At 39.7% G+C, this 22,127-nt stretch overlaps 1 protein-coding gene across 2 annotated transcripts in view; it reads right to left on the bottom strand.

Moving 5' to 3' along the window:
* SLC26A4 (solute carrier family 26 member 4) overlaps positions 1 to 18,449 on the bottom strand; it is a 38,413-nt gene extending 19,964 nt beyond the window's left edge. Inside the window, exons 1-10 of one of the 2 annotated variants that reach the window (XM_019745335.3) lie at positions 18,311 to 18,449; positions 17,365 to 17,531; positions 15,907 to 16,046; positions 14,611 to 14,721; positions 12,808 to 12,992; positions 12,000 to 12,164; positions 6,777 to 6,929; positions 6,591 to 6,673; positions 4,074 to 4,221; positions 3,019 to 3,132 (exon numbers count right to left, since the gene is read on the bottom strand). In XM_019745335.3, the coding sequence (XP_019600894.1) occupies positions 3,019 to 3,132; positions 4,074 to 4,221; positions 6,591 to 6,673; positions 6,777 to 6,929; positions 12,000 to 12,164; positions 12,808 to 12,992; positions 14,611 to 14,721; positions 15,907 to 16,046; positions 17,365 to 17,528 (1,263 nt within the window). In that variant the 5' untranslated portion in view covers positions 17,529 to 17,531; positions 18,311 to 18,449. Of the gene's footprint in view, positions 1 to 3,018; positions 3,133 to 4,073; positions 4,222 to 6,590; positions 6,674 to 6,776; positions 6,930 to 11,999; positions 12,165 to 12,807; positions 12,993 to 14,610; positions 14,722 to 15,906; positions 16,047 to 17,364; positions 17,631 to 18,310 lie in introns of those variants that run through there. The other variant, XM_019745337.3, reaches the window with a different exon arrangement.
* Positions 18,450 to 22,127: the final 3,678 nt, after the last annotated feature.

Below are 22,127 nucleotides of genomic sequence, written 5' to 3'. Positions count from 1 at the left end.
TAGTTAGGAGAGAGGCTGAGGGGGTAGGGACTGTTCTCTGGTTTGATTAGATATCCAATGAATTCTCTGTGGAGACAGCTGGGCCATGGCCAAGGTGAAGACTAGAAGCTCTGAAACAAAGGAGAGAAGGAGACAGGGAACCAGAAGCAAGTGATCAGAGAGGAAACAACAGGGAACAGTGTATGGGGCACAAATATTGCCAGCGCCAGATGTTTGAACTAAAGGAGACAAATACAAGACTTAAGGAAATTTCACAGTCACATTCATTCACCGGACCCGGCACATTGATCATCCATGTTCAGAGTACAGCTGGGTCAGCCTGAGATGCTGTCATGTATATGATGTACTAAAAACCTTTCTTTGTTCATCCAGACCCCTTTTCCTAGGCAATTTCTTACCTCCTAGCACCACACCTCCAGGTTCCGAGCAACTTGCTGAGCTTTCCTCTCTCCTATCTAAAAAGAGAAGCTCATATCCTCCCTCCCTCCTTCCTTCCTTTTTGCCAGGCAATTATTTAACCAATATTTATTGTCCATCATGAGCCACTTGCATCTCACTGTGGATGCAGGGCTCGGTGCATTGGTGAGATGTATGGCAATGTGCCTGTGGCTGGGTGGCCACCTGGTCACCAAGTATATGTAATAATAAGCCTCCAATTATGCGGACTAAGGCTAATTTCATTACTATATTAAAATCTTATAAGGCTGGTTTCTGGGACATGTCGCAGATTTCATATATATATATATATATATATATATATATATATATATATATACACACACACACACACACACATATATATATATGAGCAGATTCAATCACTAGAAAATTAATTATTCTGTTAAGTGAGAGGGTAATTAGAGCTAGAGAATAGTTTGTAATCAGAATTCCCTTTTCATGAGTCAGTACGAGTCAGACAGGAGTGACAGAAAGAACGGGTCATAATGTTGAGCTCTTGTACAATCTGTTGATGTGCTAGAAACAGTTAATGTCCACTAACACTCATTCTTCCATTCATTTATTCATTCAGCAAATATATGCAGGGTGCTTCTTCTGTGTCAGGTACAACATATGTATCATAGGCACTAAGCCACTGTTCTTATCTTGAGAAGTTAATGACTGGAAACATGAGCATTTACAAGTATGTATGTACTAGGCCTTTACAGATATTTTCTTATTTAATCTTCACAACATTCCTATGAGGTAGATATAATTATTATGCCCATTGTATAGATGCGGAAACTGAGGCTCCAACATAAAAGAAAACATGAGAAACCACACAATAAGGGAAGACCTGCCAGTTTACTTGGTCATGAGTCCCTGAATTTCAGTCCAGGCACTAAGACTTTTAACCCCAAAACTTAGTATACATTTCACTAATTAAATATCAAGCCATTTCTGTGCTTGTTTCATTCTTCAGTACTGAAATCCTGGCATCCTCTACTCCTAAATATAATACACGCCAGTGTGTGACAAGGGGTATCAGCTTACCAGAACACTATTATCCCCAAGCCCCGTGCCAAGGAGTCACTTTACATGGGCATTCTTAGTGGGGCAGCCAGCCTGTGCCTCATTTGAGCCTGGAAGTTAACAGCAAGGCAGTGGACATCAGCAGTTGGGGATCTGCCTGCACCCGCTGACAGCCCGTGCCCTGGAGAGGTTGTCAAGGCCCCATCACAAATGAAAGCAGCAGAAACTCTCACTACTGACAATTGCCAACCCCACTCCCCCCACCCCCGGCACATAGGTGTCATTTTGGAAATCACCTCCGACCTCTTGCCCTTTTCCACAGATGTCTGGTTATGCCTCCAGCTAGGGGCTGTATTGTTTTACTCGCTCCCTCAGAACTAGATTTTTTTTGAGGGGAACCCTCAACTGTGAAAAGAAAAATTGTCAAAATTAAATTTAATTTTTTGTTCAATGGGAGCCAAGAAACTGGAAGAGGTTCATTCCTCCAATCCTGTCGCAAAGAGCCATTATAAATGGGAAAAAATCACGTGGGCCTTGGGACAATTAAAGCTCTCCCTGGGCAAGCCACTTTTGTAGTCAGTTTCTCAGTTACTCTCTTTTATACTTATTTGTAGTGTTTCTGCCTTAATAAAAACCCTGTTTGCGAGTGTGTGTGTGTGTGTGTGTGTGTGTGTGTGTGTGTGTTCAACTATTTACTTTGGATTTGTTCTCCTTTTTAGTGTCAATGTACTTTTTACTGTTAAATAATAGCTCTTTCTGTGTTGGGAGGAGAAAACCCTCCAGGCGTAACAGAAACACCTCCTGAGCCTGCCCGCATTCACTTGGTTTGGCATCTCTGACTCCACGTCTGACTGACAGGATGGCCTTTGGGAATAGCTCCTGAGTTTTCTGGACAATTAAAAGAGGGGTCGTCCAGAGATTAACTGGGATGCAGATTTTGGGGTCATCTTGTGAAGGCAACAACTTAAACCCATGAAAAAGGCAAGATCAAACCCACATTCAGAACTCTAGGGACAAAAATTTTACTCAGCAAGAAATGTCAAAATGTTACAACAAAAATGTTCTTGGCTAGCAAACCACTCTGTGGGACCAAAGGCCTCTGGAGGAAGCTCCTGATCCTTGTAAAGGAAATGTAAATCGACGCTTCTCATTTTTCTGAAAATATAATAACCTCGCTAAGCCGTGAATATGCTTTCACTAGGCCTTCTCCATCTCCAGATAACAAATTGATAAGAATCAGCTTTCTTCATATGACTCTCTGTCAATTGTTATTGTCCCTGGAAAAGCAGGGAAGTGTAGCTATCTGCCAGCTCAGCACTGACAGGGAGAGATTGGAGAATTACTGCTTGAGAAAACCATAAATGTTGTTTAAGAGTTTTTGGTGAGGGGGTGAAACAAGGGGGCCCCCAGGTGGAAGCGAATCAGGAAGCATGCTTCTCTTCTCTAAGGCTAATTGTCCTGCTCGGTTCTTGGGCAGATGTTTCCGAGCCCCCTTCCATTCCTGATTCACTGTGCAGTAGTTGGCTATTAGCACACTGTTTTCCGTACCTGTGTCTTTCCCCCAGTGCTCTCCTGGACAGCAGTGCGGGACAGGGCGGTGGTGGCCACAAAACAGGAGAAGAACCCCGAGAAGATGTTGCTGATCCCAAAGGCAATGAATTCCTAAGGGAGACACTGGATGACAAGGATGCTACAAATAGAACCTTTGCAAGACCCTCACCAAGCGTTTAAGGAAGAACATTAAGAAAGCAAACTCCCGAACCCTCCCCCCACCCCCGCCTGGGAGTCCCAATTTAATTTTTACCATGAAAGGTGGCTGAGGGCCTTGGAAGCTGTCAGGAGTTTGAGGTCCTTACAGCCTAGAAGAGGGCTCACTGCTCTCAATCGTTTGTAAGGTCGATGAGGAGTAGGAACTGATCTTTTGCTAAAATGCTTATTTCACTTCCTGGTGAGTGGCGTATCTGCTGTAGCTCTCACATAAAACATTTTTCTGCTCTCACATAAAGTGTTTTTTCTGTGGTTGAATATTTGCTATGAAGCATATTATGAGTAGGAGAACTATTATTCTGCCTGAGTACTAATCATTTAACTGCTGTAATTGCTATGCTGCCTTTTCAGAAACATACCATAACTGCAGATTTGCGAGCTCACCTGGCAATGTATCACATGCCTACAAAAACTGTCCTGTGTACATTAATTGCACAGTGAACCACCCCAGTTTAAAGGGGCCACAACTATTATTAACAGTGTTTTGTTGCACTGTTTTTGCCATATTATAGCTGCTATTTTAAAAAAAAATTACCAGGAGACATGGGATTACATGAAGAATTCTTATTCTGATCTAATACGTTGCTTTGAATGTTATTTATGACCTGACTGAATTAACTCTTTTAAAATTTGGATTACTTCAACTTATTTCTTAAAAAGTAAAGTGATGCACCATGGATATTTTAAAATAATTTCAAATTAACATTCACAAGAGGGAAACCAATAAAGACTGGTGGAAGAAACCAATCTCCTCTTTAGCAGACAACAAAATCTTTCCCTTTTTTTCTTCTTATTTTCAGCACTACAAAACCAGTTCAGCAAAAGGGTGACCATACCTGGTTCCCATCGATGGTGTAATCATACTTGATGGCGTATACTTTTCCTACAGACACCGCAATAGCGTAAGCCACCACAGCGATGGAGAATGATGCAGTCAGCATCTTAGAGAACAAGCTTACAGGTGGCAGTGCAGGAGGCAAGAACCTAGTGAGTTTTTAAATGAAAAATGCTGTGAAGATTTGACCATAATTCTCTTTCCCACCTCACCAAGTGCTAATCAACCCAGCCACAAGTCAAACATGGAAGTACTTGATGCAATCGAGCAAAAACACGCGAGTATGAGTGGTAGCATCCGATTTTATAATTTTAATCAGAAGTTGGTGCCATCTCGCTGGCTGATTTTTGTGTGTGTGCCCTGTTGAGAGCCTCCCAATCAATGCAGCCTCACCTGTAGCTCTGACATGAATGTACCTGCCATTGCTGATTCTTTAGTATCATACAAGCCCATGCTATGCCCTTTCACACAATAGTATTTCTTACACAATTTTATCTTTTAAATTCAAAGATAAACCAGCTACAAAATGAGATTTACCCTGCATGAAGACATGGCAGGTCTGTTAAAGAAATAAAAAGATATAAAATGCTAAAAGAGCTACATGGAAAATCCATTATCTTAAGAGCTATGATATTTAAAAGCTTGAGTTCAGAAAATTTTTAATTTATATAATTATCAGAATGCTTTGTAGTCACAATGACTAATATATCCCAGTGATCGTGGGGTCAAACAACTACTGTCTGACAAAACCAGAGCTATTCCACAAAACATACAAGGGAAAAAAAAACTACAAGTGTATAATCATACGGTTGTCTCCAAATATGAAAATTTGGGGGATGACCTTCATGGACCTGTATCTTGAGGACTATCCATATGGTGTAATTGTAGAGGGCCTAGAAAAAAATAATCTCCCCCACCTACCTCACTTATGCCTGAAGTTCCTTTAATAGGAAACTACATCCCCCACCCACCCCTATAATTAAAAGGGACAATGTAGAGTAAGATTCTTATACAAATGGAGTTATGGGGACCAAGCAACCCTAACATATGGTATTGACCTCAGCAGGATAAAAGGAAGCTGCCAACAGGGATGCACTTTTACTCCCTTTTTGGAGGACTGAAGCGGGGCCTGGATAGAAAGGTGGGCTAGCATGACCTTTCTCTTTGCTCTTCTTGCTTTCATGGTACTCACCTTTAACACTCTCCCTGCTCTTCCAATTTCTCCACAGCGGACTTTCTTTTTCAGGTGTGTCGATGTCTAAAGACTTATTTCTGTGCCACCACAGGAGATCAGGCCACAAAGGCCTCTCTCGTGGCTCGTTTATAATGTCATAGGCCTGATCATAAGAGTCACTTGCAGCACCTTTTAAAAATATTGATTCCCAGGCCCCTCCTCTAGAAACCCTGCTTTAATAGTCTGGGATGGGAACCGGATTCTGTGTTAACGAGGGCCTCATGATTCTCACAAAAAGGTAAGTTTAAGAAACATTAGAATGGATAATATGTAAATTAAGCCCCATGTAGCCAGTTGTACTTTTTCAAGTATTTTTTGAACAGCTATTAGAAGAAATCCTAAGATTAATGAAACAAAAAAGCAGCAGTTCCCTGTGGGATAAGCAGCACTGGGAATCTGCCAGCTTAAGGAGTTTCTATTAAGAGCATGGAGAAACAAAGATTGGTACCAGGTCCCTCAGTTAATATTAGGGGAGGGAAAACTTATTGGTTATCGAGTACTTACTGGTTATCTAACAGCAGACCTAGTCATAAATGCTCTAAGTTAATGTTACAAATCTAATAAACATTTGGGGTTCTTTTTATATGCCATGTAATAAAATTATACTGTATGGACCTGGTCCATTCTGCATTTTATGAGGGATCTCATTGGTGTTTCACAACAAGCTCAAGTTGAGGCTTCAGTAGCCATAATTACCCTTGTTTTATAGGAGAATCCCTTCCAGGGCCACAGAACTAGATGGTGACAGAGATGGACAAAGGACCGGAGTTCTTTACTCTTCTAATTCACCAAACTACCAAACACATATAAAACTTCCCTTGCAGATTATGCATTTTATTAATAGAAACAAATGACATAATTATTACCTAAGATTGATTAAACAAAATGATGGAGAATTTTGATTAGATATTCCTGATTCCTTAAGCAGAAGGTTCTCAATGCAAAAAATGTGACTAACCATGACTCTATTTATATTATATTTTATAATTATAATTATACATATGAGCTTAAATCAGGAGTCTGGTGGTAACTACATGTCCTGCCACTTTTTAAGAAAATGAAGGACAAAGAGAGCTTATGGGGGCTGCTTTTAAACAAATGGCTTAAACTTGAGCTACATCCATACTGTTTATCTGATAGTTTGCACAAATGGGTGTTTCTTTAATACACAAATAGGACGATTGAAAGAGCACCAATGAAATGAAGCTTGTAATAAAAGGTTTCATTTAAATAGAAAGCCCTGATTTAATATATTCGTATTGCCTAAGAGGAATGCGTACTCACCCCCTTGGGATGGATTTAACAATGCCAGCATTGTAATTTTTTTCCAGGTTGGCTCCATATGAAATGGCAGTAGCAATTATTGTCTGAAATAAAACAAAAGAGGTTTAAAAAAATCCATTTGTTCTAACAATTCCTTTCTTGTCAAACTAATTAATGCTGAATTTTTTAATTACATATCCTACTTACCACAATTACTTCTATAGGAATAGGGACTGGGATTTTGTGTTTAAATCGATCATTTAATTCCTTAACTGCCATACAGATGATAATAGTGAGTAATCCAGCAATGAAATCAGCCACATTGGTGTTACCAATATTTTGAAAAATCTCAACCAGAGTCTGTGAAAAGAAAATAATTGTATATATTTCCCACATGAAAAAATCATGATATCATCATCAAATAGCACTTAAAACTTCATGTAAAATCATAAAAATGTGTTGACAGATACAGAGACCATTAAATACATCCAGTCTTTTATATATATATATATAATGATTAACTTGGAGTGGTGATTTCTACTTTCTTATTTTTGTTTACCTGTAATGTTTACAATAAAAATAAGATCTCTTAAAAGAAAAATTATATTATTATATACTGTATTTTACTTGCAGAAGAACTTTAAAAGTTTATATCTTAAAGTGGTTTTACAGCGTTATTAAATGGCCTAATCTTTACCATGTTGATATGGTATTATTGAGATGAAAGGTTAATGAACCAAAAAGTCTCAGTTAGCCAGAGATTTAGGTACAGCTCTTTCCTAAACCTGCATGATACAGGTGGTAATAAAAATATCTAAAATACTTCATATAGAGATACAGATGGACTGATCTATTCCTATGGGTAAGAAAATCTATTGAATTGATATATACGTCAAATATAAAATTTTGAAAGTTAATTTCACACTGACTTCAGACTTGAACTAAGACAATTTAAATAAAAGTAACTCTTTTTTCAAGTGGAGAGACAAGCCAGCTCAAGAAAAACTAATTTTGTTTTGTAAATAGGAGGTTTCTGGGAATAGAGGGATATTATTAACAAGGGAGAATCCCAGGGAAAAACACTAATATCTTTGTTATAGCAACCTCAGTCCTGAAGAAGACATGATTTAAGTGAAAGTCATTTTTCTTTGAATGAGTCTTTTTATAGATATATTTTTATGTGAAGATAAAGGAATGGAGCATGTTATAGTTTATAACTTGCATCTTACTTATTTTTATAAATGAACTATACTTAAAATAATTACAATGACAATCTGATAACGCTTATGTATAATGAACATTAAGTAATCTAGGAGTCGTTTTGCCAGCACTCTCTACTCTCTGGATTACATTCAAGAGTAAGGGAAAGAGGGAAGAAGTTACAGTGCGAGCAAAGTACATTCCACCAAGCTCTTGAACTAGAGTGCAAGCATTTGACTTGGAGGAAGCTTCCTGGACTTTCATTCATTCAGAAAGTATTTTTACTCTTGCTTTAAACTCAATCCCAACAAGTCTACGTCGTCTGCTTCCCAGAGTCAGTAAAAATTGCTAGAGGAACATATACTGATAGTAACAAAATGAGACAAGTGATAGCCGATTGAAAAAAAAAAAATGGAAAACTACCATAAGCAGACACAGTAACTTAAGAACTCAGGGCACCTATGTACCACAGGCATAAACAACCCTACATAGTTCAGAATCCTAAAGATATTGCTCTCTGGTCCCTTACATAGTCCATTTTCTGATAATGATCCTCATTAATTCATGAGCTAGAGATAATATTTTGATTGTCTGTACAATAAAGGTTTACTTTCAACTCAAGATGGTAAAATTGAAACTTAAAAACAGAATAATTATCCCAATCATGAAAACATTTTCACCTTACAAAAGTGATCACTACCAGATTCCCATTTAATCAAAAAGAAACACTTAGACCTTCGAATAAAAAGCACCTTTGATATATTAACAATGTAATATGAGTTCCAAAAAATAAAATCAGTGTATATTAGACAATTTCATAAAATAAGGCATATGAGTATATTAGTTCCTATATATTGAGTAATCATTCAGGATCTCTTATGAAAAGTTCTACGATAGTTTAACCTACGTGGAAATAAAACGCACCTATATAAAGTGAAGTAGTCAGATTGTACTCAAAGGAATAGAAATAGATTTAGACTCTAAGAAAACACTGAAAATTAGTTCTAATTTAGTTTACTATTAAAATGCTTACTAAAATATGTTTAAATATGGATACACATATAATTCCACATCCAGCCTAGATTCTGAATAGTCCAAATCATGATAATGAGCTCTTCAGTAATGGATAATATTTTACTATATTTTCTTCCGTGCCTGGAGAATTTTAGGACCATTTCATTTAGATAATTTCTTCATTCTTACCCAGAATTACTAGGGTATATAAAGTCATAAGTTAAAAATTGTACCTGATATTATGTATGAGGAAATTTATCAGTTAACTTTTGGAGCCAAATTTATTTTACTTCATCTTATGTCTATGAATATAACCAGACCTTCGTAACCACCCCTTGCTGTCAGGCATTTCCTGCAATCGGAACTTTTGTGTATACAAAGTGCTACCTTACTATAATGGCTTAAATTTTACATACTGACATAGATCAAAGTAATGAATCTGATCAAGCTTAGCGGTGGCTTTCAAAACTCTCACCAGCTGGGCAGAACTTTTCAATGTTGTCTTCCTTTGTTAAGGCAAGAAATAGGGCAGGTAGTATCGACTTAGTAAGCATGAAGAAAGACTTCCCTTATCTATTGAGGCAACCCATTCAAAATGATGAGTAGGAAAACATAATCACTCTTGAACAAACCATGTGATTTACTTAGATAATTAAGCAGCCACATGGTAGCATGAAGAGTATTACTAATTCTGAATTCTGCCAACAAACTCTCATTCTCCCTTCTGCATCCTATACCCAGCATCTCTGGCATTTGTGAATTAATGTTTTTATTTTTCTCTCTTTCCCACTATTCCATCCTCCATTATTTTGTGTTCATTATTTCCTTTTATTGGGGGTGGGGGTCAATCCAAAGTATAATTTTATAACAAAAGGACTGTTAAGTTAACTACATTCCAGGGAAAGCATTTTACAAAAAAGCTCATAGTCTTTCCTGGCAGAATCCACTATCACTCTGCATTTGTTGAAGGATTCTTTCATGAATGATTGCAATTGGTGATGTCATAAACAAAATTCTCTGTTCAGGTACTGAGTGGCTCATTCAATCCTTCTGCAATCATTTCCAGACCTGCTGATTCTTTCTTCTCAGAAGAGGAAGCTTATAGTCATATGACAAAGGGCTAACTGAAATATTTTTATCCAACTTGCCTAGGCTGGGAGGAATTTCTTGCAAAATTCTAAGACACATTGTAACCTGAGACTTCAAGAATAATTTCCAACAAAACATGTCACATAATGACTATGTGTGGTTTAAAACTTTTTTGGACCTTGTTCTAGTGTTTCATGGTTAATTTCATCCCTGTTGATAGTGAGATCATTGGCAGCAAACATCATCTTACACATAGTCCTAGGAGACCAGAAGAACTATTTCAGTCCCCCATCCACAGAGGTCCAGCAACGGCCAGGTTAACCACTGGCTTGGCCTCCTGTGATCTGTGTGGAGGCAGACCCCCGCAGTGTTCACACACGGAGGTGAGTACACTCTGTGGGGGTATCTTGGTGGATTCAGAGATCAGTGGGTTTCTATAGGGAAAGCAGTTCCTGGCGTATGGTGGGTTGTCAATAAATACTTATTGAATAGATTGATTGAATGAATGACAATAAAGGGAAAAAAATGAATGGTTGATGGGGAAAATGTGAAAGCAAGAAAAAGCAAGCTGTGTCAGCGACTGCAACAGTAAAAGCCTGTCAGAAAAAGACAGTCAGAAGGTTTGAAAGTGAATCAAGGACTTGGTAGGGGGAAAAAAGCAACAATGACAAAAATAATGCGGAATCAGAAAAACAGCCTGTGCTAATGTCTTCTAATAGGCTACATGCCTGGGAAGTGAACAGTAAGCTCGATCATACCTGTTCATCATAATGAAAATAATACTACTACTATGAGTTCTTATCATGTGCCAGATGTTGTGCTAAGTGCTATACACAATTTTTATTTTTAATCCTCACAGCACTAAAAGGCAGCTACTATTTATGATCCCCATTTTACAATACAGGACACTGAGGCTTAGGAAAATTTAACATACCCCAATCACACCAGTAGTAAGTACTGGAACCAAGACTACAACTCAAGCCTGTTGAAGCTCAAAGTCCGTGGTCTTAGTTTCTGTGTTACACTGCCTCCTCTACCGCATAGTACCTGGTCTGTAAAAGGCACTCAGCAATGTGTGTGGAATGGATGGAGTAATGTGGGGATTATGACAGTGCTGTGAAATTGAGCAAATTCCTAACCACCTCACTAATTTTTAGATATTTATGCATGGCCTTACATTGTGTTAGAAGCTAATAGGTAGATCATTAAAAGACTCCATTCTTAATGTTGGTGCATTATTTTTGCATAGCATTATTCCCCCCAAGCTAGGGTGACATCATGTTACTATTATCACCACTTTTCAACCATCAATAACATGCTTTATATAGAACATATATTTAGATCCAAGAACTTTTTAAATCTAATTAGTGAGATCTACATCTTTCTTTTGCATCTATTTTGCATGTTGAATCATCTCTGAATCTAATGTTCTTTTTCATCTATAATTGCTGAGACATTTACATTATACATTTTATGGGCTCTCAGAGTTAGAAAGGGCTTCAGATATACATGCCCAATTATTTCATTTTACAGATAAAAAGGAAAGAAGCCTTGAGATGTGAAATAATAATTTCAACATAAGTACTTTCATTGAGTACTTGTTCTACGCCAGCCTCTGGGCCAAAGTGCTTCTCACCTGTCCTTATTTAACTTAGTTGGTAGATACTATTACCAACTCCATTTTGCAGAGAACGAAACTGACGCATGGTGATTTGCTTATATGACTAGTAAATAGTAGAGTCAGGATTTGAATCCAGGTCATTGAGCTCCAAACCTGAGCTTTTAGCCACTATCCTACAGTATGTGCCTAAGGGCAGAGGCAAAGCTGAGATTGGAATTCAAGTCTGTTGTATCCCAGTCTAAGCTTCATGATACCACTTTGTTTTCATTAATATTTTTAAGTGCAGTGACACTTCTTAAACCATTTTGATCAACTGAGAACAATGATTTGCAAAATCTGTCTTCTTTGATGCTCCTCCTGATTGTGTTGCTTCTTTCAGAGAAGAATGATTTCAGTGGCTCCCAAAGTATGGCACAGAGGAGCGCAGGCTCTCCAGACTCAAGTTAAAGAGGAAAAAGACACACTGTTCCTAGTGAGCCATCTCTACAGGAAGAAGCAACACTTACATAGATAATGGACAGAACTCCGTTATAATTTCTGGTTGAAACGTTGAGGATGATCTTTAGCTGTGAGACCAACACTTGGAAGGCAGCAGCGGTTGTGAATCCGCCAATCAAAGGATCTGCCAAGTACCTCACGATGAATCCAATCTGCAAACCTCCAAATACCAACTAGGACAAGAAGAAGGAAGGAAAAATGAAATGTTTGCCCAAGAGAAGAACCTAGTCTCTTGAGCTATTAACAAATTAAATTTAACACCAATTTAAACTCTGATAGCCTGCCTATAACACAAAAATAATTGTAGGAAACAAATCTGAATTTCTTAATGCCCTACCTCTCCCCTCCATCACTCTAAATTTGAAAAACATGTATAATATGAACCTTGAAGTATTTCTAAATATGTAGTAAGAAAAGCAAAAAATCATGTAGCTTGTTTCTGTAACTTTTGCAAAGATAACAAGAAAGTAGTTATTATGACTACTGGACTGATGACTATTGGACTGAAAATGATAAACATTGTTTAGAATTAACGTCACCAGGCTTCATTATCTGTACCAATAAAATATCTTCCTTTTATCGATCTAATTGTTTCCCTTCCCCTGCTCATAAATACCCATTGCCTTTGTCTCCTAATTGAAACATTATCTGGGCTTCTTCTGCCTGAATCAATGCTTCCTGAATAGCTATTCTTATTGATCTCAATAAATGATTGTTGCCTCTCACTTTCAAAGGCCTTCTATTTTTAGCTTAGCACCAGCTAGTTATTTCAAATAAAAATCATGCCAATCTACATTTCACTTGTAAGTCCATTACCTGTATAATTCCAACCAGAAGAGTGAGGGTGCTTGCAATCAGTACTCTTTCTGCATCTCTAGCCGCACTGTCTATCATGGTAGCGTTTGGTGCAGTTCCATTACTGCTGGGTATGAGAAAGTTTTCGTCGGGGGCCAGGGTCAGAACAACAGAACCCACCATTAAACTGACGACTGGGAAAGGTCCTGGAGAAAAAAAGTCTCCATCAATTAATAATTTTTAACCACAAATGTTTAGGCACAACATGCATCTACCTGGGATTAGAAAGATGTACCAGATAATTAGCTCTGATTGGATGCTAATCTGATATTGTTGGGTTACAAAAGAAGCTAAAAAGCAGATGTTTCAAGACATTCATGACCCAGAAATGAGCAAGAGAGACATGTAGGCAGGTAATCATAACGCAGCATTGAAGATGCTTTGTAAGTACACAGAAAGGGTGTCTCATCTATCCTTGTGTGATCTTCCTGGATATGGGGGTGGGGGCCAAGCTGTCAGGACAGGTTTCCTGGCGAGGGGGCCTATAAGCTGAGTCTTTACTTGTTCCATCTTATTTTTATTCCACAGAAGCTCATTTCTAATGTCTTAGTCTCTGTGGAGCTGAGTACCTTGATCAATATCACAGGTTTCAAATTAGGATAAAGAAACATCAAAGGGTGTGTATAGTTTCTCTTTTTCTCTTTCCAAAACAAATTATTTTTTCATATTAAATGCCGGTCTGTAAGAGTCTGTGTTTAAAAAGTACTCCTTTTCTTCCAGCAATTGATCTATTTATTACTGGTATGTTTATCCATGATGATGATGATTCTGTCCTTGAACCATGGAAGGCTTTAACAATTGAGAGGCCTCATTACCAAAATCCAGTAACCTGAAATGTCTAAATGTATAGAATACTATAAAGAAAAAATCAGCTTCTATGTTCCTCACCTGGTCAAGCATTTGATACTGACCAATTCTCCCAGGTGAGGAAGTTCTTTCAATCAATAAAAATTCTTCCTGCCCTCCTTCCACAAACAAGGCAATATGCCCGATACTGGGGGAAATACAACTAAGGACAAGCGTATAGATTGGGGATGTGGTGGACAGTTGTGTTTGTTTCAAGAAGATTGTCCAGGTAGGCATGTCTAGTCAGCAGATGGATGTAGGCGCAAAATAATCTCAAGTATAAATGTCAATGTTGCAAAATAGCATTTAAAATATGTATTTACCAGCACATTCTAGCAAAAGAGAATTCAAATTTTAGAAACAGCAGGAAATAAACCTATTTTGAGAAGGAAAGCCAAGCTTAGTCTCTAAGTTGTTTTGGCACAATTTTGCCAGTGTTCCAATCTTAGTGACTTAAAATAAGTATGCTCTGTAATGAAAAAATGAATATGTATTTGATGAACGTAACTTAGTAAATACTGAGTTAATCTGGTAAAACAGTGGGTTCAAAGACCTCTCGAAGTTTTCCTTGTTATATTTTGTTTTGAAAGAGAACACTTTCTAAATATGAAGTCAAATTTATTACATTTTTAAAAGTCAAGCCATGCTTAAATTTGAAGGTAGCTATAATTTTAACAATTTTTCAATTTCTCCACTACATGAAAAAAAAAAAGGCCTTAAGTATAAAGCTAACAAAAGGCATAGTATTTTGAAAACTAAGAACCATTTTTGCATCTTTGAATAGAAAAAGCAGGCAAAGTACTGAAGCCCTGGAAATATCCCTGGAAAACGTTAACAAAGATGGAAGCATAATACACATTATATGGCCACAACACATTAAATATAAATAATACAATTGTAGTAAATGCTTATAATTACCAACTGAGATGTGTCTTGATGTTCCAAAGATAAAGTATGTCAGGATAGGGAAAAAAGCAGAGTAGAGACCATATCCAACAGGAACCGCAGCTAGTAGAGCGTACGCCATGCCTAAAAGTACATCCAGAATGACTGAATTTGCAAACGAAAGTTATGGTATATTTCTACTGTATAAAGAAAGGCCTTTTCACAATATCCTAAGTTTGCAGCTTGTCCTGTGTGGTTTCTTTATTTTATATACAGTCTGAGGATATGCTGGGATGCGGAACATAATTCAGATCTGCTGGGATAATGATTGAATCTACGGGCACCACCTGCTTTAAATGAATTGACTCAACTGATTAGTAATTCAATCATTCACTGATCACACGCGTGGAAATAAGTCAGTTGTTGATTAAAATTGTGGTCAATTCAGTCCAAAAGCTTATACCAGCTTTGCATGTGGGTGGTTTCATCTGAATTCAGTGTTTCTGTCTGAGGGACACATTGATTGTTGCACTGCCTTTTCTCCTTTCTTGTTGGAGAACAGAAATTAGATCCAAACAAGAAAAAGTATGACAATTGTACATAATGTCATGTAGGACAACTCCACAGGGCTCTCCACTAGATCAATATACATCAATGCCCAACTAACTAGGCAAAAGATTTTCAAGATGCTCATGGAAATATGGTATAAAGCCAGTTTAGAATAGTAATAACCACCTATGTTGGGACACTTTGCCAAACATTAAAATAAGGGGATGGATTCAAAAGGAGTGGGGAGCAGAATAGAAAAAACACTTATGTGTAGTCCAGGCTGAAATATTTCCTTCACTTTCCCTCAAGCCAGTTTCAAACTGCAGGTCAAGACCATGTGTGGGATGTAATTTAATGGGCTGCAATTATCATTTAAAATATATATATAAGCAGAATAGAAAATATCAGAATATATTACTTGTAGTGAGGGCAAATATTAGCTCACAAGACTTGAGATATGTGTGTACTGATTATGATGTAATACATATTTCTTACTGTGAGGTGTGGTCAGTAAAAGTTAAGAAGCTACTGCTTAGGTAAATAGGGCCCTAGTTGGAGCCATACAGCTAGAAAAAGCAACATCGTTTCCCAGGAAGAGAACTCCAAGGGAGAGGAGGAGGAAAGAGGCTATTTTCTCCACTAAAGGGCTCTAGAGAAAAGGTGAGGTCTTGAAGGGTGAGGAAGCATTTGGTGCAGACCCATGCGAGCCTGAGGGAAGTTATGAACTGCTGCTGGAAACTGATTCGCAAACACTTGAGAGCCAATCCACCAACACCTTACCTTGCAGTGTACCCACTAGCCCTGTGCTAACTCCTGAAATGATGTCACTAAGCAGCCATTCCTTGATTCGGTATTTGGGGAGCCAGTCCAAGATGGGCAGGACAGTCTTCAGCACACCAAGGGCTCTCTTTCTTGAACAACTGTCAAAAGGTAAGAAACCTGGGTTTCCAATCTAATCTTAAGAAAAATCACAAAGAATGAGAATTTCATGGACAATATACTAACACTGAAGGGTTTACCATGCTTTTGCCAAGAACTCTATCTACTCTTTTAAATGCACTGCACTAGAAAACACAGGATTAAGTGTGTTCCTGTCCTTCTTAATCCTCTGAGAAAATATCCCTACACAAGAACCCATTTTCTGTCCAGCCTTACATTGATCAATGTGGAGTCTCTAAATGGAGATTAATTTTCAGACTTCCAGCACCAGGCGCCTTCGTCTACCTCTTCTATTTTTCTTTTAAGAAAAATAAACACATTCTGTATATTTTGGCAGTCCAAACTTGGAGCCAGTTTTTATAAAATTCAACATGGTGAATGTACACCTTGTTGTACCTTGCTAGTTAGTATTTTTTAAATCCATCAACTAATAGATAAGAGAAAAATATTAACAGTAGGTGAACATTCTTTGACTCCAGATTCAAAAAAATATTTTTTTAATTATATCTATGAGAAAATTGGAAATTTTAACGCTGGCAATTTTTGGTACTAAAGAATTATTTTATTTTTAAGTGTGACAATGGAATTATGATTATATTTTTTAAAATAGTCTCTACAGATATATGTTGAGTAGATGGTCATTGACGCTGGTAGATGGGCAAAAACATGGAGAGAGGGTTCATTATACTACTACCGGTATGTCTACTTTTGTATGTATTTGAAATGTTCTATAATAAAATTATTTAAAAAGAAAGAACATCTGGCAGTTATTGGTTCTGTAGTTCTCTTTGTGATATCTAATTACAGGTGGCCCGTTTGGGTTTCGAGACTGATGGAGGGTCTCCTGGTGCACTGCCTGATGGAAGAACGCGAAGCACACTGCTCTCTCCCGGGTTCTGGCTGTCATTCCGTCTCTGAATGGCATCCTGCCTAAATGAGCGTGGGGCTTTCAAGGCCTCCTGGTCAGGTGATGGGTTTACCCATCATCTCTTTTTAATCGAGCCTCTTTCTTTCCCACTCTCCTCAGCCTGGCCTTCCCGAGAAGGCAGTTGGGCCCCGCTGGACCCCAGGGCGTACTTCTGCACTTCCTGTGTCTCCAAGAAAAAAGAAAGAGACGGGGCTACCAGAACACACTCTCCCCAAAGATAAACTCTGAGACTAGAGTCAACTTCGGGCGGAGAATGATGGAGCCACCCTGCCCACCAGGAAGGACGTGTCGCGGACAGGTGAGCCCGAGTCCGGAGTCTGATGGTTGAAACCCAGGCGTCTCCCACTGCGCAGGCTGACGCCGGCCGCTACCTGCAGCTCGTGGCCAGTCGGTCCCGCAGCGTCCTGCGCTCCTGCAGGCGCCGCTCGTACTGCTGCTGGAAGGCGTGCTCGCTGTAGACCCGCCGCGATACCACGTAGCTGCCACTGTACTCGCAGAGCTGCGGCGGCTCCGACCTGCTGCCCGGCGCTTCCATAGTCTTCGAGGAGGAGGACGACGAGAAGAGAGGCGATGGAGCGAGGAAGGAGAAGAGGTCGTGAAGTAGGGACGGGGAGTGGCACCCGCCCGTTAGCCGCCTCCCGGCCCCACCTGTTGCAGAGATCCGGCAGAGCCTGGTCCGCTTGAGGCCGCCCTGGGCGCTCGGGACCTGCCGCCCCGGGGCGAGCACCGCCACCTGCAGGGGTGCACCTGAGGACCTCCGGGTTCCGTAGCCTGTACCTGCTTCCCGGGGCTCGCGGACTGAAAGGAATGAGTCCCGCGTTGGGGGCTTCGGGAGCTCGACCCAGTCGCCTCCGGCGGGGAGCCAGGGCGCTGTCCGCGTCCTGAAATCTCCCCGAACCTGGGCTGGGACCCGGGGCGCTGGCGGGGCTGGAGGGGACCTCGTGAGCGTCCCTCTCTCTCTGCGTCCCACTTAGGACGCAGCCCCAAGTGCGCACAGAGGAGAAGCACAGGCCCCGGGCCGGTGGTCAGACCCTCAGGCTACGCTCCCGGGTCCGAGGCTGCGTATACACAAGGCAAATTCTGGACGCGGGTCGCAGCTTTCCTGGGCGCAGAACTTTGCGCGGGTGGGGCAGATCTCTTCCCCCCGGCCCGTTTTCCTAGCTTCCTTCTCACTCTCAGCTTCTCAGAAAGAAGGCTGTCCTGCCCCCTGCCCGCCCGCTCCAGGCCCCTCACTAGTCCCGTACTCAACCAGCGAGTCTCCCTAGGAAACAGGCCAGGGTGAGGCGGCGTGAGCTGCGCCTCCAGTGGCGATCTCACCTGCTGCGGCTCCGCTGGTGCCCCGCCCGGAATGCCCCCGGGACTGCCGTTCGCTGCCTTTATAGCGCTCGCAGAAGGCAGGGACACATTTTATTTATGGAGCAACAGAGACACCTAAGTTCAAAAGAGGGACACACAGGCAGCGATCTTTCTCCACCTATCCTACCGAGAAAGAAATCCTGCCTACCCCTCCTGCATTCTTTCTCTTTCCCGAACAGGAAAGGCTGAGAATCTTACTGGCTGTCACTCACTGGGCCACCGGATAATCACTCACCTCCCCCACACTCCCCTTACCCTCCCCCCTCCCAATTACTAAGGCAGGCTGCGAAGTCAGGGGCGGGACAGCACCTGGGGAACTTGTTACAGAAGTGCAGAGCCGGGCGGAGGAGAGGTCAGCGATTGCTGGGAACGCCGACCTTGTCCGGATTGTGTGAATCAGGAGATCCACAGTCTGGCTCACAGCCCTCATACCAGGTGGGGAGGAGGAAAGAAAGGAGCAGTGGCTAGTCTGGGGTTTAAGAAGGCTTTGGATTTCTAGAAAGTCTTTCTTTAGGAGTACCTAGTGGGTGGTGGTTATAGAGCTCATAATTTATTCATAAATTATAATTTATTCATAAATTTTAGATACATAGTTTGTTCTCTCTCTCTCTCTCTCTCTCTCTCTCTCTCTCTCTCTCTCTCTCTCTCCTCATTTCACAATCAAAATCAAGTGTCCGCGTGGCCCCTTTTCTTACCTGACTGATTCTTTCTTTCTTCTCATTTCTCTGGACAATCAAGGAGAGAATAAGCTGAACTAGAAAGGAATCTAGACCAGAAGGAAGTGAGGGGAGTCAGAGCTGTCCTACCCTCAGTGTTTTGTCTTCTGCTGGGATGAGTCTTGCTAAAACTGACTAATGCAGGTTAAGATGAAGGGAGGACGACGAGTTTAGTGAACGAGATGATTCTCTCCTGATTATCAGTATTCTGAAGTAAATGCCAAAGGGGCTCCAAAATATGGGCCTTCTGGACACCAGCCTTCAGTTACCCTCCTGGCAGGAAAATACAGACCATGACAATTCTGTGAGCTCCCAGAAACAGAGCTCATCTCTGGAGAACCCAAGTATAAATCCCCTGAAATTGTATTCCATTGAGTGCAAGGATGTGCGTTTTTCTGAGGAATGAATGAGTCAAAAAATTTCAACAGATTTCCAAAAGTTTTCTTAACCTAATAAGGTTATAAATCCTTGAAAATAGGACCAAGAAAATCCAAGTCACTACTGGTGGGTAAGAATTAAGAACCAATGGTTCTTAACTAAGGGCTACTTTGTCCCCTGGAGACATTTGGCAATATCTAGAGACATTTGCAGTTGTCAAGCCTGGGGGCTTGCTACTGAGATCTAGTGGACAGAGGCCAGGGAGGCTGCTAAACACCCCACGATGAGATGAAGTTCGCAGTCCCTCTAAGATTCTGTATGTTATTCAAAACGTACATTTATTAATAAATTGCTATGTGTACTGAACATGAATTTCTCTCCATATATTTGTGGAGATATATATCTTGATGACATGTATTTTCCACAAGTAGCATTGGTGGGTGTGAAACTCAACTACATCAACTACACTGAAATAGATGAAAGGATTTTTCGAGCAGATTCAGAACACACCCATTCTATACTGTCACACAGGTCTTTAAGGCCCAGTTAAATCACTTCTCCATGAACATTCCTTGATGGGCTCTCAGTCAGAATTAACCCAGTTCCTTTTCTGGATTCTTTTGGCACCTTATCTGATCCTCTCTTAAGAGGCCTTTCTCTATCCACCTCAGTATCATAGTTTTATTTCCATACAAGTCTTATCTCCCTCACTAGACAAAAACTTTGTGAGGGCGAACACTATGACTCCTTCCAACCATTATCTAATATAGTTTTCTAACAGTATCTATAGCCCAAGGTTTCTTTAAAAAACAAAACAAAAAAACAACAACACTAAAACTAAAATACATTACACATTGATCTACAATTTTTTTTTTTAAATTAAGGCTATGTCACACATCTTTCCAGATTTATTAAGAATACATATGGATTTTTCTTAATTTTGTCAATAGCTGCTTAGGATCTCATACTATCAACTCATTCATACAGAGTTCCACGGTAACTCACCTAGACAACTCACAATTCTTTATTGAATTAATTAGGAGGCATTCTGTGCAAATATAACTATAACCCATACCCATTCTGATAGGCATTTTCGCTCCCTGTTACTTCTATTTTGACACTTTTGGTCTGGTCCAGTCAGCTCTGTGGACCACTTTGGATCAGAACTTGGTGATGATTTGGTAGTGGTGGTGATTCCTAGGAATGAGGAGTTGGGTGGAGATGTCAGAAGACAGAGGAGAAAATAGAGTATCAAATAACACTAGGAGTCAAGCATACAACGTCCCTTTTAGAATAGACAGAATTCTTCTTTGAACTGCATCTTTCCTTGTAAGAATTCGGTTCAATAATTATCACCCTATAATAAGCCCTGCATGGACCTGGATGAAGATATTGCTTTCTTTTCTTAAATGCGTTTTTGACAGGAGAAATTAATGGTGCATGGACAGAATGGCATCTCCCTCACAGGTTTCTATAAAACTATAGAACTCCTTTTCTCCTAGGTCTGAATTTGGCTCTCTCTTAAAAACAGAGAAGGGTAGGAGATGAAAACAGTTTGCTCTCCCCATCCAATTTACTTGTTATATTAAACACCTCAAATTACCCACTTACACTTTGTAAATCAAGCTTCACCTGTTTCCCAGAGAGGTGGGTGGTTCTTTTTTTAACCAGAATTTAATCATTTCCAGGACTTCATTTCAGAGAGATAAATGTTACTTCAAAATAAATGTCGGACAATATTATTGTTACTTTCTAGCACTTACTTAGTAGTTAATGCTAATTCAAAATGCATTTTCTTCTTTATCATTTAGGCACTTGGAGTGGAAGACAAACTCCACTATTAGATCTGCACACTGACTCATTCATTCATTCATTCATTTATTCAAGGATTTATTAATAATTTATTCATGCTGGCCATGGTACAATGATGAACAAAAGAAGCATAGACCCTGGTGTCATATCTGTAATGTCTGTGGGTACAACAGACATTCATCAAATGGTCACATACTATGTATCCTATTTCACTGATTCTAAAATATATATTTTTCACATTTTATCAGAATTCATCTCACAATTGATGACGTGCTGTAGTTCACTTGGCAGCATTTTTATTTCTTAGTAGCTCATAAAATAATTGTGAGTTTTACAATTAATGGCATACTAGAATTGATGAAATATGAATATATATATATAAAATCATAAGTGTATCTATACTTTTGAGTGACTTTGTGTTTTACAAGAATGGTATGAGTCCTATGCTATGTTAATTTAAACTGACAGCAAGCAGTCAGTCTTGCTACCTTTTTCTGGTCTAGAGGGCAAATTTTTTTCTTCTCCTTTTCCTTTTAGAATTTAAAATGTTCTCTAACTGCAAGAATTTCAAGTAAGTAAATTTATAAGTCTTCTTTTGTTTCTCTACATAATACATTGGCAAATTATGACAATGTAATAGGTACTGGAAAAATACTTGTTAAATTATTGATTGATTGATCCTTTAATGATGGGCTCTTAAGAAATTATTGGGTAGAAAGGAAACTAATTTAAAAAGATGAGAGAGGGCTCCTGGATGGGTGGCTCAGTCTGTTAGAGCGCGGGCTCTCAACCACAAGGTTGCTGGTTGGATTCCCGCAAGGGATGGTAGGCTGCGCCCTCTGCAACTAAGATTTAAAGGACAACAACTTAAC

The sequence above is a fragment of the Rhinolophus sinicus genome, chromosome 4 (genome assembly GCF_057876585.1).
Source record: "Rhinolophus sinicus isolate RSI-liver-muscle chromosome 4, RSI-T2T, whole genome shotgun sequence".
Classification (NCBI taxonomy): domain Eukaryota; kingdom Metazoa; phylum Chordata; class Mammalia; order Chiroptera; family Rhinolophidae; genus Rhinolophus; species Rhinolophus sinicus.
The sequence above is the reverse complement of the archived record's forward strand: the minus strand, read 5'-3'. Positions and strand labels throughout refer to the sequence as shown.